Source organism: Alligator mississippiensis, chromosome 2 (genome assembly GCF_030867095.1).
Source record: "Alligator mississippiensis isolate rAllMis1 chromosome 2, rAllMis1, whole genome shotgun sequence".
Lineage (NCBI taxonomy): Eukaryota > Metazoa > Chordata > Crocodylia > Alligatoridae > Alligator > Alligator mississippiensis.
Genome location: NC_081825.1, coordinates 177,284,037 through 177,307,567, shown reverse-complemented (window position 1 = coordinate 177,307,567; position 23,531 = coordinate 177,284,037). Strand labels below are relative to the sequence as shown.

General features: G+C 47.6%; 1 protein-coding gene across 1 annotated transcript; it reads right to left on the bottom strand.

The window, feature by feature from the left end:
- Nucleotides 1-16: 16 nt before the first annotated feature.
- On the bottom strand, nucleotides 17-17,402 carry CD6 (CD6 molecule). The gene is made up of 5 exons (XM_019485286.2): nucleotides 17,118-17,402; nucleotides 2,597-2,677; nucleotides 1,530-1,859; nucleotides 779-1,087; nucleotides 17-357 (listed from the first exon to the last, which is right to left on the bottom strand). The coding sequence occupies exons 1-5, from the start codon at nucleotides 17,170-17,172 to the stop codon at nucleotides 38-40; spliced, it is 1,095 nt and encodes a 364-aa protein (XP_019340831.2). The 5' UTR covers nucleotides 17,173-17,402; the 3' UTR covers nucleotides 17-37.
- Between the last annotated feature and the right edge of the window lie 6,129 nt (nucleotides 17,403-23,531).

Genomic DNA, 23,531 nt, shown 5'->3' with positions numbered 1-23,531 from the left:
CTTCCCACTGCCAATTCTGGGGTTGAAATCCAGGCCTCTAGGTGAGAGCAGTGTTACCATTGCAGATCACGCCGGCAGCTCGGGACTGGTGGCAGACAGTCATTTTGTTGTAGTGCCAGATACATTGGGCCAGAGAGGCCTCATGCCCCAAGCACTGGTAGTTCATCTTGCCCTGCAGTGTGTGGTTGAAGTGCAGCTGTTTGGCTGGGGAGCCACACCCCAGTGACTGGCACAGCACAGACTGCTCCTCCAGGTACCAGGTCCCATCGCATACTGTGTTCCAGCTGCCTTTGTAGTAGACTTCTACCTGGCCAGCACAATGGTCCTTGCCCCCCGACAAGCGCCACTGCTGATGCTCTGCGAGAGGAGAAGGGTCATTAGCAGAGAGGAAGCAGACAGGGAGATGCCCAGCCTGTGCCAGCATGGGTATAAAGTGGGTACCTGGGAAGTGGGTGGTCTCCAAGCCCTGAATCTGCTTGGAGACCAGAAGGATTTACCCCTCTCCATCATCTACTCTTATTGCCTGTCCCAACTACAGAGATGGACAGGACTGCTGCACCAGAAGGACAGATGGAAAGGAACACTCCTCCAGACAGAAGAACACCACATTGGAAAGACAGGCAGACAAAACCACTCCACTGGTCAGACAGCTGTTCAAGAGAGCTCCAGCAGACAGACAGACAGATGGAGGGCTCCACTCAAAAGACTGAGAACCCTCCTTGATGGAAACAAGGACAAAAGCAGTTCAGTGGACAGACAACCAGATGGAAAGCCAGACCTGAGCACACCACGCCTGCATCTTCCTTGTGGCCACAGTCGTGACTTCTCTCAGCGAGGCAGTCCCACAAGGAGGACTCATTCCCAACGCAGTGGACCTCATCCAGGTGGATGGGGCCTGTCCCCTTCTGGAAAGAGGAGTTCCCTGGAGCCTGGATGGACCAGCCACAGTTCAGCTGCTTGCATACAACATCAGCATCAACCATATCCCAGGCATCATCACACACGGTGCCCCAGACATCAGCCTCTGACACTTCCACGCGGCCTTCACAACGGCTGCCCCCATCAGCCAGGCGCACGGCTCGGTGCCCTGCAAGAGATGAGCACAAGGGAAGTGACCAGCCCTCCCAGAGAGGAAACCTCAGGGAAGGGAGAGGGCTGGGGAAGGGCAGACACAGGCGGGGAGGGGGTAGGAGTGCTGGACAGATCTGCCCTCAACTACAGTTCCTGGTGCAATATTTATAATGTGCTGAGCATCTTTGGTAACAGAAGTGAAGCGACCTATGGGAAACTCAGTGACAGAAGGTCCTGGTAGGTCCCTAGAAGGGAGGAGGAGGAGGCAACACTCAGTCAGAGGCATTGATCTGGCCAGTGCACAGAGGCAGAGGAGGACCAGTCATTGCCCTGCAGGAGGCAGGTTGCTGATAGGGGTGGAGGAGCAGCAGAAACCTTCACTGTGCTGAGACCAGGGGGCAGAGATGGCTTCCCAAGAGGAGCAGTCAGCCCTGGCTCTGTGGGACGTGGCCTCCTACCTGTGCAGGTGATATGGGCCAGCTTTCCACTGCAGCATGTCCTCGAGACTGAGAGCTGCACGAGGCAGTGCTCCTCCTGGCTTCCTAGCTCTCCGCAGCTGATGTTTATGGCTGGGCAGCTCTGAAAAGTGTACAGGGGTTCTTTCTCTGCAGGTGCTGACTCCCACTTCGCCACACCACAGTTCAACTGTCTGCAGACTGCATGAGAAGTCTTCATGCTCCACGAATCCCCACACGCTGGCACCCACATCCCATGGTAATGGACCTCCACAGTGCCCTTGCAGGTGCTATTATTATTCACCAGGCGGAAGGGTTCCTCCCTTGAGAGTCCTGTTGGGAAGCACATATTATTTCAGAGACCACCCAGGAGATGGGCCCTTAGGGCACCCTGCATAGTTGCAGGGGTGCCAATATGGACCATGCCTGGATCAGCCCCAGTGCAGCTGGTGCCCTCATGGACCACCCTTTGCCAGGCTTGTTTTAAAATTCTCTGCTCCAGCTAGTGGGGCAGAGGGTGTCTGTTCGCAAAGCCAAGTGACTAACACAACACCCTTTGTGAGCATGGCAGGTGAAAAACACGCTGCTGCCTACACAGCTTCCTTCCTCTCTAATCAAAACATCATATAGATAAGTGCCAGGCACCCCTGGGTGGCCACAAAAAAAAAACAGTAACCATGCTGTGGCAGCCTGCCTTGGCAGAGAGGAATCCCAGCAAGGGGGTGTACTGCAACAGAGTCTTGGTATGCCTGCCACCACTCAGTGCCTTACCTATGGCATCAGGGACCACTGTCCTACCACCCTTCCTTCTTTGGGCACTTCCATCATCCAGTGTTGCTGGTAATACCCAGACCATCCTTGCTCCATCTGCTCCTGGCTATTGTCCTCACTCCTCTGTGGCCAGCACTTGTGTGTCCAGATTTCCTCATGAGGAGCCAGAAGTTTCCAGATACAATGTGTGGCCAACATCCTGCATAAGGGAATCCCTTGGTATATGCCACCCCAGGCCCTGACTACTGGAGAGTAGCCCATTGCAAGGGCAAGGGGGCTTTTCCCCAAAGCATCCTCACCTGGTTCTGCATGCATGTTCCCATCACTGCCATGTGTGATGTTCTCAGGGAAGGCAGAAGGCACCACCAACTCCAGCAGGCCTGGGACAAACACAGAGAGTCTTAGGCTAGAGTGAGATTTCCCACCTGGTGCCAGTACAGATCTCCTGATACTCACCAGGGAAGCACACTCAGGAAACCTCCTGCCCTGGACCAGTCTCTGGTGCTTAAAGGGCAGCTGAGCCAGCAGCTGCGTACACCGGATGTTGACCTGAACCCAAAGGTAGCTCTGTGACTTGCTAAGTTGGGCTGGAGTTCTTAGGAAAACAGATTTCCTGCCCCTGGCCAGTACATGACTTATAGTCACAGCAAGCGCTGAGGAATCTTTGGGGCATGAGGAATGCAAGAGTTATGAGAGCAGAAAAAATGCTTAGGTAGCTAGACAGACATGTAGACAGATGCATATCTAGGGCCAAACTGGTGTAAGCAGGAACAAGTCCGCTGACTGACAACTGGAGTTGCAGCTGTACATGCTTGATGTGCATTTGGCCCCTGAACCTCAGTTCTTCTTCCAGCTCCATGCCGCTTCTGAAGCGCGTGCTATCAGGGTTTGCAGCCAATCACCCACTCGCTGCATCTCCAGGAGCCACCATCTTACAGAGGTTCCGGTATGCTCACAAATGGTTGGCGGTTGCTTCTCCTTGGGTTACCTTTTATACTGATCTTTGCAAACTGTTTGCAAACCGAAGGCCAGATGCTCAGCTGATATAAACTGGCATGATTTTCTCAGCCCTGGCAGCACCAATTCATCCCCAATGAAGGCCCAGATGAGAGCAGGAAAGAGCTCCTTCACTAACCAGTTCACACCAGGAAACTTACAGAAAGTGCTCACTTCTTCCTCCTTCAGGGGCAAAATCCCTCGGAATAGAAAAGGGTAGGGAGCAAGTAAGACAAATGGACTCTGATCTCATGGAAAAAATATGTTAATTTGATGCCATTTCGGATAAGCCCCATTTAGCTGGAGGACTTGGAGGACTGCTGAAAGCCACCAGGAAAACATATGCTCTTATCTACAGAGAACCCAGATGCCACAGTGCTGTGGCTCCCATGGTCTGCTGGAGCAGAGCAGAGCATCTGCTCGCAGCATCCCCATCTCAGACTCTGTAGTAGCACTAACTCTAAAGCTTTTCTCCTGCTACCATGGGCGAAGCAACTGGTCTGGGACTGCCCTGGAGTACAGTCCTGGGAGCCGGATTTGTCAGTGCTCATCTCTGGGTGTGTTTGATTGGGAGGCAGTGAGAAAGCTCCCAGTGCTCAGGTATGTCCCTGTGATGAATGAGAAGGTCAAAGGAGCTTAGTAGACAGGCCCGCTTTCACCTGGGACACAAGGGAAACAACAGCCGATTCCTGAAAGCGCTCACCCGCTAAGCATCCACTGATGTGGCCTTTTGCTTAAGTGCTGCAGACAGACCTGTGCTGATGAAGCTGCCAGATCCTTGCTGCTGTGATGTGACAGTGATGCCCTGACCACAAGGCCTCAGGTGGTGTAAATCTATGTAGCACCATGGGCTTCAGCAAAGCAATGACAACTTACCCCACAGCAGAGGGTTTGGGCCCTCTCTTTGATTTGTGAATAGCCTGTTTTCCTTCACCATCCAGTACACCCAGCAACCTTACCATCCTTCCCAGTCTCCTCCAATCTCCTCTGATTTAGCCCCCAGTGCAATCTTACTACAAACAAGACCGTTAACACTAACTAGGGGTGGGAACCATCAGGAGTTGGGCCCTGACCAGTCTAGTGCCAGTTCCCATCAAATGAGTAGGGCTTCCACCACCAAGTAATTCTGCACAGTGTGAACATCCTCCTAGGGCTATGTATGTGCAGTCAATGGTGGTTCAGTGTACGGGTATGAGAATGTGGCCCTTTGTTGTGTGGTCACATACCTTCCCCTCACTCAGTTGCATCTCAATTTTGCCTGGTCGGTTGTCAGCCTCCAGGGGCAAGGATCACACCAGGCCTATAAACTGCTTTGTACACCCACAATGGCACTACGGCCATTTTCCACGATTCTCTGCTTTAGTCCATTTTATTAAAAGAGAGCAGAAGATCACCTCAATGATTTCATGTTCCGAGGGTTTTCTAGTCTGCTAAATGTTCCCTTGTATCTGCTTGTTTGCTGTCCCACCTCAGGCAGTACCTAATGCCAAATCCTAATGCCAAACGAAGAAATGTATCCACCACTGCATTAGTGCAAGACTATATGCCCTGGAGAGAGCTTCCCTCCTGACCCTGCTAGTGAATAGTGCATGCCCTGAAGAAGCCTTGCAGCAGACAGTATTTTGATTCTCCTATATGTTTATACCTTCTTCAAACTGGGTTTAGCCCTGACTTGTTGATACCTCTCTAGATATTGCAAAGGGACCTGGGAGTGGGTGAGGGTGAGAGACAGAGAGAGAGAAAGAGAAACAAGGGAAGTGGTGGGTGACCTCTGGGGTTGATGGGAAATAACCTGCTTTCTGGTGACTGGAAATCCCATCTATGCCTTCCTGCTAGAAATGCTAACTGAGAAGCTGAGCTCCTTGGAAAACAGAAATACAGCGATGTCTCTTCCTGTTCGACACTTACTGATGTTGATCTATGGGTTAGATTTACACTGCAAAAAAGTGTACATTTAAATTGGGATTGGTGGATCAGAGTTAGCTAATTGGGGTTACAATAACAAGGAGGCCAAGGTTATTTGGGTTTCAACTCAGCTTTGACATTTCACGGGGAACCCCAGACTGGTCCCAAGGCTAGAATCCGAGCTACTAAACCCAGTTAAAACTGTCTCATCCTCCATGCTCTTTTAACCCAAGGCCAAAATGTTCCTCTGATCTAAATTGCATCTACCTTCCAGACTCTATTTCCTTCTCGGCTTGCTCTACTCCAGCCTTATCTCTCCTCCATCCACAGTCTTAGAGTGAGAGCCATTTCCTCTGTACCCCCAACAGTGGCCTTATCACTTTCTGCCTTGTCAGCCCCCTTTTCCCTCATTGCATGAATGATGGCAGTTCCCAAAGTCTCAGACAGGTTCTTCAGCTTTCTGGAGGATGAAGGCAACTGAGGAGCCCATGCTGGGTAAGAATAGCAGAAGGGACAGTCTTGTGGTTAGGGCAATGGACTTCAAATCTTAGGTAGGTTTCTGCAGAATCCCTGGGTGATACTGGCAGGAGTCACTGAAAACATGAGGCATGCCACAGGTGGGCAAATGGGGGTGAGGGTCTTTTGGGCTGTCTCTTACTATTGTTTCACAGCACTGAGCACACTATTGTTACTATTGTAAGCACATTATTATTACTATTGTTACTCAGCACTGAGCACACTGGGGACCTGGATTCTGCATCTCTGCTTGTGCATCTCTGATTTAGCTTGATTTAGTTCATCTATATGGTGCAGAGTGTGAGAAGTTTCAGTTGCCGATTTGATTCAGAGAAGATTAGGCCCGATTTGGAGGCTGAATCACTAAATCTGAATCGAATTGGGGGACCAAAAAACCCCTCCAAATCGATTCAGAAAAGATTCGGAAAAAGATTTGGAGATTTGGAAGGCAGTATTTCAGGGGAACAGAAACTGAGAAGAGGGAGGGGGAGCAGGGAGGGAAAGACTGACATCTGTAGCTGGCCAGTGACTGTAAACTTTCCCTGAGTCCCCTTCCAATCACAGTGCTCTGGGGGAGGGATGTAGAAACAGCACATAAGCCTCTGTCTGCAGCCTTTCTGTCCCTTTTGTGAGCTGTTTCTGCCTGAGCACTGGGGAGGCCCCCTGTTACAGGCTACCCTCCCTGCAGTTTTCACCCTGCTGCGCCTTAACACACACACAAAGTCACACATGTCATGAGTTTTGCTTGTCAGCACCTTGAGGTGCAGTTTCCCAGAAACCCCTGCACATATCTCCTTGAAACTTGGCAGGGCTCATGGCCTCATAAGGGGCTACCATGCCTGCTGTTTTCATCCAAATCTGCCTTAACACACACACAGAACACAAGTTTTGCTTTCATCAGATTGAGATGCAGTTTTCCAAAACCCTGTGTACCTATCTTCTTGAAACTTGGCAGGCTTCATGCTCTCAGAAGGGGCTACAATCCCTGCTGTTTTCATCCAAATCTGCCAAAAATGACAAAGTTACAGGTATTTCAGTGATTCCCCATTATAGTCTATGGCCGAATCTCCGAATCTCTCCGAATCAGCACTGAATCTTCTGAAGATGCGCTGCCTCAGGCCCCTCCCCCACCAGCCACTCTGACGTGCGGGTGCACATGCTGGTATGGAGCTGATGCCAGGGCTCTGGAGCCTGGCACAGCTGTTTGGAGCCTCCCGGCTGCAGCTGGCCCTGGGTAAATCAGCAATTCTGATTTACACCATTCCAGGATCCAGCCCACTGACCCACAGCGGAGCCCAGACAAATTCACACCTGCAAGAAATCTGTCTTGGTGACAGTGATGCTTGCGTTTTGGCCCTGTATCTTCAATGCAGCAAAGGTGATGTACATCATCAGGGCCCATGGGGGTCACAGGGGTTTCCCATAAACTGTTACCCCGTGTGAGCTTGAAGCTGAGAATCCAGCCTCCTGTACTGCAGACGGCTGTTGTGTAACTGAGCTGTAAAGCTGTGAGTGCATGGTGTTTGCTGCTGGCTCCTCTGCCGCCCCCCCCCTCCCGGTATCACCTCTGATTTTTGCACCTGCCTCTCTGCTTAATGGCCCTGCTTGCTGGCTGTCCCGTCAGATCAGCTAAGTATGGGGTAGGGGCCTCATTCTCTGAGGAATCCACAGATCCTCACTAGTGACCTGGACCTGATGAGTTTGACACATGGCTAAATGTGGGAAGCTGCACAGGGTCCAAACAAGACCGGGCAGAATGAGAGAGCCAGAAGCTTAATGGAAGAATATTTATAAGCTGCTTGGAGAGGATCAAGCTATGAACCCTACAGAAATCAACATACATGGGTGAACATTTTCAGGGTGAACATACTCATAAAAGAGAAGCCATAAAGCTATAAATCATTAGCCTCCTTATGATATGCACTTTTGTCCTCCCCTCCACCTGGGGCTCCCCCAGCCCTTCAAAATTGCATTATTACTTATTATTATGGTTGCTGATTGAAAACTATTTTTCACTGAAACCTTTTTCCAGAGGGAAATTGGGTTGTTGATTAAGCAACATATTTTTGTTGTTGCTGAAAGCATTTGCTTTTCTTTTTTCAGAGCTGATTTCTCCTTAGAAAATGATCAATCCTAGAAGCTGGCCATTTTAATCTGTTTTTTGTGTTTTTCAATTTTTGACCAAAAGTCAGCATTCCCCATGAAGGGATGAAGAATACATAATTTTCCTCATCAGCTCATTAGCAGAGCAGCAAGAGTCCAGTTGGGCTTGGGGCCTTATGGTGTTGGGCACGGCACAGCCATATAACCAAAAGATTACTCCCCATGACTCCTTCCCCTGAGAAATAAGGTCCGTATCCTCAAAGATATTTAGGTACCTAACTCCCATGGTCTCCATGTTAATGGTGGAGACATGTGGGCTCAGGTACCCATGAGGAGTTAGGTGCATAAACCCCTTGAGGATCTGGGCCAGAGAAATTAAATGAATTAATTGCCAAGTTCACCCAGAGAGTTACTGTCAGAGCCAGGAAGACAACCCAGGATTTTTTAGCTCAGGTTTTTGTTCTGAATATCAGGCCAGCAGCTTCCAGCCCTTTATTCTGTGAGCGTCCGTGGGGGGCAGAAGAGGGGGCAAGAAGGAGTCCATGAGCCTCAAAATAACTGAAAATTCATCCCGTGGCTGACTATGGTAACAAGTAGTTGTGACTTGTGATATGCATATTAAAGAAAATCTAGCTACATTAGAGAATTGTCAGTGTGAGCATTAAAAAACAATCAGTTACACCTGACTGTCCCCTAAAATCATGACATTTGCTTAAAAATAATACAGATTGTTTGTTTTTATTTTAGAGGTATAACAAGCCATTTTTGTGTCCTGGGTACCAGCAGCGCCTGGGTTTCAGCTGCGGTGATAGCTGGGCTGGTAGTGGCTGCCAATTGTGTGCCCCCTCTATGTCTATGCCCTGCATTGGTGCCCTACTTACCCACCCCCATTACGCAACTTGTTTGTATTGGCCTTCTGGTTTATGAATCTTTTGGCAGGACTCACATTTTTGAGATTTTGTCCTCAAATGCAAGGGCTGAAGACTTTCATTTTTAAATGAAAACTGAGACGCTTATGGAATAACATGACTCTAGGAACTGGGGCTTTTAGAAAAACAACAGATAACATGGGATTCACAGTGAGATCATGACAATTGGCCACCCTGTCCTTGACACACTGAGACAGATTCTGGGATGGTGTAAATTGGCAGAACTCCCTGAAAGTCGATGAAAGCCAGCTGAGGATCTGGCTCAGCAATGAGTCATTAATTTAGTAGCAGTCCGTTTCTTTTGTTGAAAAACGAACGAATGAACTTGAGGTGTTAGAAAAACTGAGGAGGAGGAAGGTGAATCGGTTGATTCCACTTTTCAATGAAATGTTGAAATTTTCCAATAACAGAGCTTGTCAGAAAACAGGAACGAGCAGCTATTTCTTGCCAACATTGCAAATATCTCAGAGTTTTCCAACCAGTCCTAGCCATGCTGTGGTACGGACAGGCCGTTACCTATTCTGGAGTGCACCTCGTGAACTGAGATTCAAACTTTTACATTCGGTGATGGATGCTCTCCCACTATTCACAGAAATAGCTCCTCCTGGCCGTCAGTATCTACAATCCTCAGCACCCAACAGCACTCTCTGCTCTTATATTTTTCTTGTGTAATCAATGTAACTGAATAATTATAATGGCTTAGGCTAAGAGTGATGTGCATGATTGATGCACACAAGAATTCTCATAGAAATGAACGGGTCGATTTGCAAGCTATAAATGAAATGTGTACTCAACTTTTTTCCAGGATTAGGGCCCTGGCTTGTCAGGGAAAGAAGGCAGAGAACACAGGCCAAGCTAAGATTATGCCCATACCCTCAGCTGGCGTACAACAGCTCATATTGATTTATACCAACTGGGGACCAGCCCATGGAAGGCAATGCTCTTGGAGGGTCTTTATTGATTCAGTCTAAGGCCTAACTGTTTGCAGCCCCATGAGGCAGAACTGAGGAATATGCTGGGACATCATGAATCTCAAGCACATTAGTTCAATCCCTCTCAGGGAACCTGGTGAGATGTCACTAACTCAATCTGCTCCTGATCAGGGACTGTGGCTCTCGCGTAGCCCAGGGACATATGCAAGAACCAGTGGAGTGTTTTCCCAGTGTGGGCATCAATATTTGAGGGAGAACATTTTGGGCGTGCCAAAAGTCCTTCATTAAAAAGGCCTTCAGTGGCAGCGCCAGTTCTGGCAAAAATATAGCTCTGCTTCATTTGGACCCAGTACTCAAGGATACCGCTGCTTCTTTCTAAGGGGTGCAGGTGACTTGAGAAAAGACTTGTGTAGTGATAGAAGTTATAATTTAGAGATGTTCCCTAACTTAAGAGACTGAAGAAGTTGAGCGCTGATCCCTCATTTAGAGTTAGGGTCTGCAGGGGCTTGCCTGCTCCACAATAATGTTTTTGTTTAGTTCTTCTCATTTGTGCCTGACTGTCTTTAGTGAGCCTGGTGATCATTACAGCTTGAAAGCACCTGATGGGAAGATGAAGGGCGTAAGGGAAAACATTTCTGGGAGTTAGCTCTGCTGAGACAAAGAGTTACAGCTGGATGCTGAGAACGAAGGAATCATCATGAAAACATAGCAGCCTTTAATTAGTAGTGAGGTCAGATATGCAATGGGGTTAGCCATGCTGGTGCCATCTCTGTTCACCACGACTAGAGGAGCACATCATGACCAACCATGCTGGTCATAGACATCCTAGATTTTCTGGCCTCCAACTCCCCACCCAGTGTTAAAAGTAAAGGCCCTGCTCTAACTGCCAAGGTTTTCCAGAATGTAAAGGCATCCCTGGCCTTAGGTCGTGGGGGTATAAACAAGGCCCTGTGTGCTCCTCACACACCAGGGCTAGACTCTGCGGCAAGAGTCCCGATACTGTGCAGCAACATTAGCATAGCTGAATACTGCAAGATACCCGTCAGCAACAGCGCATTAGAAGGAGTCACTGACCTATGTTCTGGTGATGACTATTGTCAACAATGATAATTATCAAAGATTTCTCTCCCTCCCACCACCCAGCTACGCTCTCCAAAATGCACAACCCTCTAACCTCCATCTTTGCCTTCCTCCTCCCTGGACCTTTCAACCTGCCACTGGCTGGTTCCAGTGTGAACCATCTTAGAAGCGTACACTATAACCCAATTAACACCCCTGGTTGGCAAAGCTCCTGAGCAAGAGGTAGTTGCAGGCCGGTCAGAAAGGCAGAAAACAAAATGTCGGGTGCTCAACGGCAACAAGATGGCAGATCCCACAGCAGAAATGCCGAAGGCTTGAATCACTGTCTTTACAAAAACCCAACTAGGATGAATGGGGTTGAATACCTCCTCAAACTCTTCCTTGGGGCCATCTGGACACTCAGGCAGAAATCACTGCCTCCGTTCTGCTCACTTCCCTTTATCAAGGTTGTTGCAACAGCCAGAAGCACTGGAAACCACAGGGTGAATTCCAGGGCAGAGACATCCTGGAATGTGAGGGGTGAAATAGAGCAAAGCCAAATATAAGCTGGATATCTGGAAATCCCTTCCTGGGGGTAAATCTTCACAATTTTGGAACCCTCCTTCCAAGCAAAGCGGGGGACGCCCCATCAAAGCCAGAGTGGACAAGATGCTGGTGGATGCACTGAAGGGAAACAATCAGACACCAGCAGTTGAACTAAAGGACTGAGCGGATCTGCTCCATCTTTAGCTCACTGGGCTGAGTGATATGCTGTTTCCATCAACATACTCATTCTCACAGCAAATGCTCACAGTGATGATGCCATTGCTGTCCTGCTGAGTAAACTGTCCTGGATTGCTCCAGCCATGTGAATGACTTCCAAACTAAATTAAACCCTTTTTCACTCCAGCTCTCCATCTCTGCTTTTAACCTCAGTACCCCAGAATAAATGGCCTTCCTTTTTTTTTCTTCTGCCCCCATTCCCTGCAGATCCAGGGCCAAATCCAGAGTTTGAGTAAATTTGATGCTGATTCCTCAAAGTCAATGGCAAAATCCTCAGTTGGTGTAAATCAGTTTAAGTGGAGCATATGGGCTACCAGAGTTAATCTAAAGCCCATTTGCGCTCACTGAGCGTATATACGTAAGATGTTTACTGTGGAGTTGCCTAATTAGCTCTGCAGTAAATGTTTCAGCATCTACATGTGCACTCCTATGAGGCCGCAGAAAACTAATAAACGTCACAGCAGGTTAGTACTACTTGTATTTGCAGAATACAAGAACGATTCTGCTGTGCAGTTTTTTTCATGCACAGCAGTGCACATGTAGATGCTGAGCCAGGTAGCTGGGGCATGAGGGTGTTTCAGTGTGGGGGGTGCCTGCTGGTTAGCCCTGCACTGGAGCACCCTCGTGGCCCAGCCAGCCCCTCTGCAGCATGTTGAGCTGGGCAGGAGCAGCCCTCGGTTTGTAGGATGACCCTCTGGCTTCCCTGCCAGCTGGGGTGGCTCTGACTTGGCTCAACATGCATCCCAGGTACACATGTACACACAGCTCCTGGGAGTAATAAACTCTAGCGTGATATGCGCTGGAGTTTATTGTATTGCATTAATATGCACATGTAAACATACCCATTGAGGACCTGGTCTATAGCTACCGAGCTATAGAGCTGGAGTCAAAAGTGGCCTCCGATCTTGAGTGCAGACCTTGAGGTTCCTACAGGGTTAGATCCATGGGGGTGCCCGACAGCTCAAAGTGAAGTCAGCACCCAAATACCAGGCTCAAGACACTTCCAAGTAGAGACCCCTGTTCCTTCAAATGCCAGTCAGTGGTGTCCTCCCTATGGTACAGAAATAGAGGGTGGCAGGTCCTTCACATGCCAGCTTTGTAAAGCAACTGGTCTTTTCATGCTGACCAATCATACCCTCCAGAGCACAGTGGTCACCAAACGCCCAGTTGTCTTTCTGGTTTGCAGGCAGCTGCTGTTGCTTGTACTTGTGAAAAATGACAGGCACCTAAGATAGGGCTGTTTTTAAAAATGAGGTCACTTTATTCATTCCACAGCAGTGCAGGCCTACGCTCCTGCATCCTTGAGTGCTCTGTTCCTTCCAACTGAGCAACAGGCCTTCCACCTCTTCGTACCCCCAGGGAACCAATTTCACAGTCTAATAGAGCTCATTGTCAACGTGGGTTTATTTTAGGCTAAACATGCTTATTTCTTCTCCACTGATAGGTTATGCCCTTGGGGGCTTGTATCATTTTAGTCCTGTCTCTTTGATTCTATCCTCTCTCCTTCCTCATTCTCTTTTATTTTTATTTAACGTATATGGACGGCCTGTTTTTAGTGAGGATTTTTAGTGGAGAGCAGACAGCCCCGCTGAGCTGCAGATCCCCCGTCCGTGAATGCTTTGATGTCTATCGCTGGAAATGCTACCCGTTCTGAATTCATTATTCTGCTTTTCCATTTCAGTGGATTTATGCCAGGGAATAAGGCAAGCTAGGGTGCTTCTACTGTGATGGGAGTGGAATGATTTTCTGTAGAAGACGTAACACAAAGAATCACCTTTCTTGTGTCCGTGAGCAGAAAACTGAACCTAGCCTTCCTTTCTCTACTCATTAATTTGTACTGGCCCAGCAGTTATGACGCAAGTCAGGGACCAAAGAAGCCCATTCCTTGCTCTGTATATCCTCAGGAGAGGCATTCTATCTCTCTCAGCTACCCCTTCTGTACAGCATTTTTCTGCCTCACAGGGGTGTTTAGGAAATGCCCAGATGCTCTAATAATGGAGGCTGTATGTATGTACCTACTGCCTGTTGGATGAAGATAAGCATTAGCCATTTAGAGCCTTAGGTGTTTAATATAGTGATGTATTTCAGCTCTTGTGCTAAGATGGATATGAACTGATCAGATTGAGGGATTTCTTAATAAAAGGGCAGCAGCAAAACTGTGTGCACAGGTCAAATGTTAAAATGAATCCTCGGCATAGCTGCTGATTTCAAGACTTCAGACAATGGTCTGTGATAACCTGTGGTTATCTTTATAGATCTCACAGAAAATGTGTTCTATATTAACTATACCACAAACATCAAGAAAGATGCATACTATTGTTTCATAATGTGATATGTGCCATTGTTGTACCCAATTGTTCCTTGTTGTTTCAAAGCACATCAAATATATTCTATTAAGCTAATGTTGTTAGCGTGAAATCTATGTGATGTTAGAGGTATAACATGCACGTAAAAACACAGAATGGCTTCTTCCCTCACTTATAAGGATGTTCAATATAACTGGTTACAGAAAAGCAGGAGATGCTATGCAATTTATACAACAAATAACTGAAGTGAACACCATTAATTAAGTTAATAATCTCATGCCAGGATATTCAGATCAATAATAGCCTACAGAAATGGAGCAATTGTTATTATTAATCATTTACATGGCACTGGCATTCTATACAATGAATATTCCTGATTAAAGTGCTTATAAATCCTACTATTATTTTTATCAATTGATAGGGTTTTGATGTATCAAATTCTTTAAACTATTATTAGCATGTATATATTGGGATGCATTTACCTGAGTGTAACTGCTAAAGTCTAAAGTGTTCCAGAAAGGATAAATATGCAATATCTTTTTTAATATGAAATTATCTTGTGGAAATAAATAACTATCCAAAAATATAGTGGGTCTGGGCCTTAGCTGGTGTAAAACACGATAATCAATGGAGCTATAACAATGCTTGTCTATGGATAACCTCATCTCTTGAGATTTTACCATCTCAGAAAATTATTACAGGATATTTAAGAAAAAATAATGGTAACATTTTTAGCAATGCTTTCTCTCATTTTTCTTCTGAATGGTCCCCAGTTTAGGAGTGAAAATAAAGACCAGGGCAGAAATAAAACACGATGGTGAACATGATGGGTTACAAAGCAGCGATAGATAATGATGCATTTGTTATGGATTTAATACTGGCAATAGACAGGGAATTCACTGTCCTGGTGACTCCATCATCTTGCTATGCAGGTTGGGCAGCGGAGCAAGTTTGCTCCAGCCCCATGGTTCTACACTACGATCTCACAAGGATCCATTCTCAACATTTATTCCATATAAATAACAGTCAGTTTTCATTATCCAGCAACACCAAACCCAGTTCACTTAAAAATGAAATTGCTTCAAACAAGGAAAATGCTGTATCACCAAATTACACTCAGGGCCAAAGCAAGCAAGAAAGAATCCAGCAATACAGTAACAAAGAAACGAAGAGGCAGGAATAGCATGCACCACTGCGCTGGAAACAAATGAGACTGCAATAACCAGTCAATCAATCAATGGTAGAAATATCAGAGGATTTCTATGTTATTTTCAGCAGTAATTGTTGTCCTGGGCATATCTGAGGTGCTAGAGGAATAGCAATAATATGAAGAAAAGTGCAAAAAAATTATGGTTTTTTTTCAATTGTTACTCTTCTTATTAGAAGACTAGATACAGGAGTTTTATAAAAAAGAAGGAATACTTCATTGTAGGGTTCTCATTCCCATTTGACAATCATATCTAGTTGAAAACGCAAGAAAAGACTGACAAACACTATCAGTTACAGAAAGAATTGAAGAAAAACATAGGCATGGAAAGTATCAATACCAATTGTTTGTGGAGTGCCAGGATCCCATGATGAGGATATCACAAGAACAATGCATATATACATTGGAAACTGGCTCTCTTACCAGACCATAGATTCCTCAGAAAGCACCACTGATGGCGCTTCTAACTGACCGAGAAAGGTGATAGCGTTCAAGACTCACTGGTCTAAGTTAGCCCCTCATTAGCAGTTGTGTACCCCCTGCAATCCTGGTGGCAGAGGTAAGCAGTAATAAGAATGACATTGATAATGAAGCAGTGCTCTGAAGAATTGTACTAGCATTAATTAAATGATTATGGGCCAGGTCCAGAGTTGGTCTAAATGATGTAGTCACCCACCTTCAGCACAGCCGGATTGATTTACATCAGTTAAAGACCTGGCCCTTAATTTGGAAAAACCATCACCCTCAGCTTGAAGGAATCTCAGATGGTACATATGGAAAAGAATAGACTTTCTCTGGCATGACAGGCTCTGCAAGGAGCCCCATTTCCCCCAGGAAATGAATGCTGGCACCTTGTCTTCACTAGGAGAAGAAAAAGCTGATGGGGACTCCCTTAGGTGCTCTATTAAGTCCCCACAGCAGAGCAGAGCGGCAATGTACTGTCTCTCTCTCTCACCTGAGCAGGTCTTCTGGAACATGCCTCTTGGGAAGAAAACAGACATTTCTAAAATATCTCCCCTCGCTCATCTTTTATTCCTCTGTCTGGATTACTCCCTGCTCCCTGGCATCTCCTCCAACATATCCCTATGTTCAGTCTTATGCCTAATGAATCCCCTGAATTTCACCTTGGGACCTCACAGACTCCCTACCCTAACCCAGTTCTGTTTCCAGGATAGGGGCTATGGTTGGGCTGGGCTCAGGACAAGAGTCCGCTTGCAGCTGCTGAGCTTTCGGTTAGGTGTGGAGCTAGAGTAAGATGATCGGTGTTTCCTCGGACAGGAGAGAGTAGAAAAATCATGGTCATGTCCCTACCCTCACATCAAGGGGTGTGTATGGAGGGAGTGTAGCACAGAGAGTTGAGGGGCCCAGGACTGTGATGTGCCATGGGTTCCAGAGCAGGGGAGTAAGCGTGGCTCTTGAAGAGTAGGGGAACAGAAATGCCATGGGGAGGGGGAGGGGGCATGAGGCCTGTCATGCAGGGCACTACATTTCTGAGGCATTTGATTTTCACCCTCATGCCTATGGCAGAGCCATTCTTTCTATTATTGTTGGGAGGACTATGCAAAATAAATTAGTTAAGGCTCTCTATCCCGTTCCTTTTGGAGTAAGAGACTGTGCTATGTAATCCTTCATGGCCTGTGGTAGCAATACCTCCCTGAAAGTTAACAGCTTCGGCACAGAGGCCTTGGACTGAATAAGACATGGGTAATGAACTCTCCTGTCTCCCTATGGGTGGTCCACCACTCCAGGGCAGTGGAGTCACATGGGTCAATGGGAGGCAGACCCCTCATCCTGTGGTATGCCTGTTCTGTGGGTCAAGAACTGCCAGTGCAATACTGTTGCCCACCCCTGAACTTATAGCAACAAAGTCCTATTGACTTGAGATGGACAGATGTAAATGACTTGAATGGGGCTACGCTGAGCTGTCCAAGACAGGGCCCGGATCAGAGACCATATGATGCAAAAGGCATCATGTACCAGCTACTGAGAAGAAAGCTACCCGAATCTTGCAACCACGATTCATGGGGATCCCAGCATAAAGAGAAGGAGAGAAAAGGGGTTGCTGAGAAGGAAGAGGTGGGTACCTGGTCTGGGTGCCGTCACGGAGAGAGCCAACAGGAACACCCGAAGCACGTCCATTACTCTCACTGGCACAGGCTGGAAAAGAATTTCATCGTGGGTTGGGGATGGAGGGTCCGGGTAGTCTTCCTGCGCTGTCTAAACCTTTTTCTTTTTCTTGTGAATGGTTTTTGCACAGAAAGTTCTCTGCCTCTTTTTATTTTTCTGGCTTGTGGTTTTGATTTTCAGGAAGCCAATTCAGCATCATATGGGTGGAAAGAGGAAGACCTGATCGGTGCAGAGCAGCTGCAGTGGTGACTGCCACACGGCAAAGTGCAGCAAGACAAAGAACAAATTCGTCGGGGGGGGCGGGAAGGGAAATGAAAACAACCTATGGGGATGGGACGGTGGCTGCATAGGCTGCGATCTACACTAGGATCACCAGCTATTGTTGAACCCACCAAGTATCAGGACATGCATGGGGGACTCCTGAGATCACACACAAAGACCAAGGGCTAGGAGTGGCCTGGGAATCTCCAGAAGTCATGTGCATAAGGGCAGTGTCCCTCTGTTCAGCTGCTAGGAGGAACTGCCAACTTGGAGCCAGTATCTGCTGCTCCTGGTATTTTCTGATATCAGTCAATGGGCTGGCATGTTGCTTCTGTCAGGAGCATTCTGGATGTTCCTCGGGAAATAGAGCTAATGCCGTCTTTGGGTTTTAGACCTCTCTGCTCCTCCATGGGACCACCTTTCAGCTGGACAGAGGGCTTTGGTGTGGAAAGTACAAGTGTGACAAGGAGAACCGCAGCCTCCTGGCTTGTTGGAGTCTGACATTCTCCTACCCACAGAAGAAGCAACCGTTTGGCTTTCCTGCCATAGCATTTCACAGATTTTCTTCTGTCCTAGGCTCCTGCTATGAAACTGTTGATAACAACTTAAACGCATTTGGCTCAGGTACCTGGCTAGATACTGGCAATCAGGTGTTGGGTGTCTGCCCACAGGTCTCTGAGCCAATGATCCCACAAAAGTTGCTAAATGGACCATGATATTCTAACAGTGCTCTATAGACCCTTCAAATCCACCAGGTGAAACACAACTGAGAGAGCTCCCTCTTACACTGTGCTATTTGACTGTCAGTAGGCAGGGATTGATGTGAGGTGTTGTCACATCAAAAGGAACTGGTGACATGTCACGCATGCCTACCAGGCTGGAGACTCCAGGCCCAGCCCCGCAGCACCAGGGTGCTTCAAACACCAGGGACAAAATGGCAACCAGGCACATGCTCCATCAAGCATTAACAGGCTGCCCTCTAGAGGAAAATAACGAACACCATGCATATCCACTGCAGAACCAATGCTGCCTTATACCGGCAAGCATGGCCTAGAAGGAATGAAGGGGATTCCCACCCACAAAGTTATTGATTAGCAGTAATATGGACCAAGGAATCCCACAAACTCAGCACTATTTAAAGTCAAGCTCAGTGAAGTAATAAGACTCTTTCCACTCTTTCGCCCATGCCTGTGTCCGGGTCTGCACCCCAGGATGGTGTGAAGGCCCTCCAGAACTAAAAAGGTGCATCACTACAAGCAGAGTTAACATACTAGAGCTCCCTACTGACATCTATAATACATTTATTTCCTTTGTGGGTTGGGTACAGAAAGGACAGTTTGCAATGCACACTCACCAGTGGGTGGGTCACCCCATGTTTAGCTGAAATAGGCCTTGTGTGAGTGGAGGCAGGCACTATTTCCAGGTGGGGCTGGAAATTCCATATAAGAAAAATATGCTAAGACCTTGGTCCTACTTCTGTCATGGTTGACTGCTAAACCTGAAGTGACTTTTGTAATGCAGGACTGAGCCCTCTGAGTACATGAAGGTGAAATTCTGAAGGACATGGTAAAGCCTATCAAGCAATTCATTGTCCAGAGAAGGGAGATTAGGAGCATCTTCTCTCCTTGTCTCTTAACACAAGACTAAGGAAACATTCAATGAATTATTGTAAATATATACAATGTGCTATCGTACTGTGGAATGCACTGCTATCCAAAACAGCAAGATTCAGAATGAGACTTGATATTTAGATAAAGAAAATTTGGCTTTATCGTATGTAAACAATAAAATTGGGAGGAATATTACATCTCATACTTCAGTAAATAAGCTGGTTTAAGTATTAGAGGCCAGGATACAACTTACTGGGTGCATCTACATGTGCAATTACCACAACTGAATAAACTCTGGTTCAGTTCACGCCAGAGTCAGCTGCTCCTGGGTGCAGTGTTTACATGTGTGCCTGGGATCACAGCAATTTGAGCTGGGGCGGAGCAGCCCTGGGCTGGCAGTAGACCTAGGAGGTCAGCCCCAGGCTCTGGGTGGCAGTGTGGGGAGGTGGAAGGACTGGATGGGGCACAAGGGTGCTACAGTGTGGAGCTAGCTGGCAGGTGGCCCCTACATTGCAGCACCCTCGTGCCCCAGCCAGCCCTGGTCACCAGCTGCACGTGCATAAATGACTCTGACATAGGATAGTACTTGTCCCAGACAGTACTATCCTGCAGTGGAGTTAATTAATTTACTGTACCCTAATACAGTTTAGACAGTGACACTCTCCTGCAGAGCTAATTAGTCAGCTCTGCAGTAAAGCTCTTGTGTAGATGCACCCAGTATGGAGAAAGATTATCCCATATCTGCTACAATGGGGGTTTTATACCTTCTTCTGTGGTGCTTGTCATTCTCAGAGATAGCATTCAACGACAGACAGACCTCGAATCTGATCCAGTCTGTTAATTCCTACATCCCCAGATGCTATAAACTGTAGGAGAGTTTGATTCTGGCCTTAATTTCTGTACTTAAGTCAGTTCTTGGGAGAAAGTTGCTCCCTTGGAACCAAGCACTGATTTTATTTATTTATTTATTTTTACTGTGATCCCCTGGCATAGGGGTTTGCCTGCATGCTGTTTGTGGCTACCTCTGTGCAAGGACTCCTGTATACAAGGTAAATTAAAGTGAGCTACTGTGAAAAAATACCCTGATCTTTGCATTACCCATTTCTCCTCCAGGGACAAGGGGAACTGCAAAGTCCTGAAATATATAACTGCTCATCAGAGGGCAAGAATATCTGTCTAAAAGTATATCAAATAATATCTGACCTCCTTTAAGCCATTTCAAGGACACATCACATGACAGATACTAAATAGCTATAGACTATCTAAGAAACTGTTGAAGAACAAGTCATAACATACCCAGTTAACATAACTATGTGGGTGTATTTCTTTCAGCAGCTGCTGCTGAGATCCAAGCATGATAGATGAGACTGGATAGGAAGAGCTGTCTGCCAGATGTCAATCCACATGACACTGTTTCCATACAACCCAATTGGGATTAATTTTCAGAGTGAGGTTTTCTGATGCATTCTGTCAAACTGGGAGGAATAATGTGGGTGTTTTACCAGTGATGGACAGCTGAGACTTCACTATTTAACTATAGAGGGGGGATATAAGAATAGAGGGGAAGATTAGAGCAGTAAAGACTTTTTTTTAACCAACCCCCCCCCTCTCCGTTCCCCCCCCCCCCCCGAGCTACAAGCCAACTTTGGGGTCCAAATGCTCAAATGGTATAAACCAGTGGAGACATGCTGATTTATAGAGGTGAAACAATACACCAGAAGTATGCCTACCATAAAAAAAAGTTCATAGCTTAGTATAGCTGCAGGAGCTCTGAGGGGACTACTGGGAGACCCAAGGACACTGTGGGGAGCTACTGGGGCTATGTGCTTCTTCTTGGCTTCCCCTGCACTGAGATTCCACATGCTTCTTCTGTAGAGTTCCTGGACCTGGCAATGGCCCTCCCAGAGTCTTCAGGCCTGGTTGAACCCCCACAGCATCCTGGAGCCCTTCAGGAACCCCTGCATTCAGGCATCTCTCTCATGGTCTGCAGTCCTTAACAGTCCGATGTCAACTGGGCAAACCTGCAGCACCTTCCCCAGGTACCCACAGTGACCCTGTTTCTCCCCTTCAGCCATTCCCATGGCTCATGGCCCAATGACAAGTAAACATGGAAACACAGCAGCTCATCTCAGCCTGAGACTTGAGCTCCTTCTTCTGTGCTTCTTCTTCCCCAAGGATCTGGGCCAGACTCCCCTCTCTAGCCTAGGAGCCAGGCTCTTGACGACTCCTCCTTCCAGTCACTAGACACCTTCCCCCTTGCAACAGGGCCCAGGTGCTACTAATCCTCTATCTGCAGGTCTTTTCTTCTTCTCATGCCTCTACACCACATTTACACATGCTTGTGCTTGTTTGTTGTACTTTGCAAGGTCTTTTATTGTACATGTGTGTAACAGAGCACAGCGTGTGCTATGTTACTCCCAGGGGTGTGGGCAACAGTAAAGCAGCCTGAAGCTGGCTGTTTTCCCAATCAGGCCTAATTATCTAATTGGGAACAGGGTCCAGCTGTTCACTATAAAAGCAGGGTCCTGAGCAGCAAAGCAAGCAGGCTGCTGCTAGTAGCTGGGAGATACCACCCGGCTGGAACTGCTGCTTGTGACATCCTGGAGGTAAGGGCAGGAGCTATGGCTATGGCTGGAGGCTCCTGGTCCAGGGGCATGATCTAAAACTACACCCTACTGGGGCTGTTTGGTGTGCTGGGACTGCTGGTGGTGGGGCAGTCTCCAGGAAATGCCATACCTGGGACCTCCCCAGTGAAGGGAAAGTATGGGGTGACAGAAAACCTCAGCCCCCACTGCCTTGCAGGTAACCCTGTGGAGGGCAAAGGCTAGGGGAGCACACCCTGAAGAACAAAGCAAGGGCCCAGGCTCACTGTGAGCTCTGAGGTGGGGTCCTGGCCAGGTGAAGGGGCCAGAGACAGCCCAGGTTCATTGCAAGCAATGAGGCACACTAAGGGAGCAGTGAGGCTCCAGAGGGATGGTCCCTGAGCCTATGGGGAGCTATGCATGAAGCTCCTGGGGCAAACGGATTGCAGCCCAGCATAGGGCAGGGGAAGAGGCCAAGTATAAGGAAGGGGATGGGGCTTGGAGCCCTGAGTTGGGATGGGGCTTGGAGCCCAATGGACTGAGGGACAGCCCAGTGTGAGGGCACAGTGACTGTGAGCTCCAGTGGGGAGTGAGAGTCCTATGTGAGACGCTGGAGCATGGGTCCCAGTGTGAGATGCTAGATAAATATGGATGCCATCTGCGAGGCATGGGACACGGTACAGGGAAGGTTGGAGCTGTGTATATAAATCCTTGGCACCAGTGCAAGTTAATGGCTAGTCTTCCACCTTGTTATCATCATACAATTGTATCATCTAAGGTGTGTTGAGCAAAGTAGGCGGGTGGTTTGCCTGGAGACAAGTGGGCAGGCCAACGATTGGACTGGCCTTGGGATGCCCACTTGTTACAATGTGCCTTCAAACAACAGCATTGCAGAAGATGTTGTATAGTCTGAGGCTCTGTGCTGCAGTCACAGGTAGTTGAACAAATGGTATAGCCCCATTTCTTCATTAGTTCCTAGGAATGTCTGTCTCTGGTATGTAGGCGATTGAAACATTTCCACCTTTGCCGTGGTTCATCAGTCCCTGGTGGTAAGGACTCCACAAGGTAGGGAGGATTGAGACCACTCACATAAGAGGAAGTGACAGGTGGTGGCGAATGGAGACTCCCTTCTGTAGGGATGGAAGAATCCATCAATGGGCCTGACTTGTTGTCTCAGGAGGTCTGCTGCTTGCCTGGAGCTCAAATCCGAGATGTCATGGAAAGATTGCCAAGAGTTGTCCAATCTTCTGACTCCTACTCCATGCTTCTCATCCATTTGGCACCAATGATACTTCCAGGGGTGACCTTGACCAGATCAAGAGTGACTACAGGGCTCTGGGTGCAAGGCTGAAGGGGATGGGGGCCCAAGTTTTGTGTTCTCCTCAATCCATCTGGTCAAGGGGAAAGGCCCTGGCATGAGTGGATGTATCCTGCAGCTCAACGCAAGCCTGCACAGGTGGTGTCACCAGCAGGGATTTGGCTTCTTTGACCATGTTCTTCCAACAAAATTTTTGCTAGGAAGAGATGGGATCCACCTGATGAAGAGAGGGAAGAGCATCTTTGCAGACAGACTTCCTAACCTAGTGAGGAGGGCTTTAAACTCGGTTTGCCAGGGGATGGAGATCAAAGCCCTGAGGTAAGTGAGAAAGCAGAAGACCTGGAGGAAGCACAAGGAGGAGGGGGCAACAGGGGAGGCCTTATTCTTCCTGAGAAAGTAGGGCAATCAGCTGTATACCCCCAGGTGTCTGTACACAAATGCACAGAGCTTGAGAAACAAGCAGGAAAAATTGAAAGTCCTTGCATATTCAAGGAACTATGACATGATGGGAATAACAGAGACTTGGTGGGATAGCTTGCAGAGCAGGAGCACTGTCATGAATAGGTTCAAACTGTTCAGGAAGGACAGGCAGCAGAGAAG

Bases quoted from the DNA above. Each gene is read 5' to 3' on its own strand.
- CD6 (XM_019485286.2), bottom strand. From the start codon at position 17,172: ATGGACGTGCTTCGGGTGTTCCTGTTGGCTCTCTCCGTGACGGCACCC. The intron at 1,860-2,596 runs GTGAGGATGCTT...GCTTCCCAACAG, and splicing joins GAACATGCATGCAGAACCAG to GACTCTCAAGGGAGGAACCC. The intron at 1,088-1,529 runs GTAGGAGGCCAC...CATCTCTTGCAG, and splicing joins GGCCCATATCACCTGCACAG to GGCACCGAGCCGTGCGCCTG.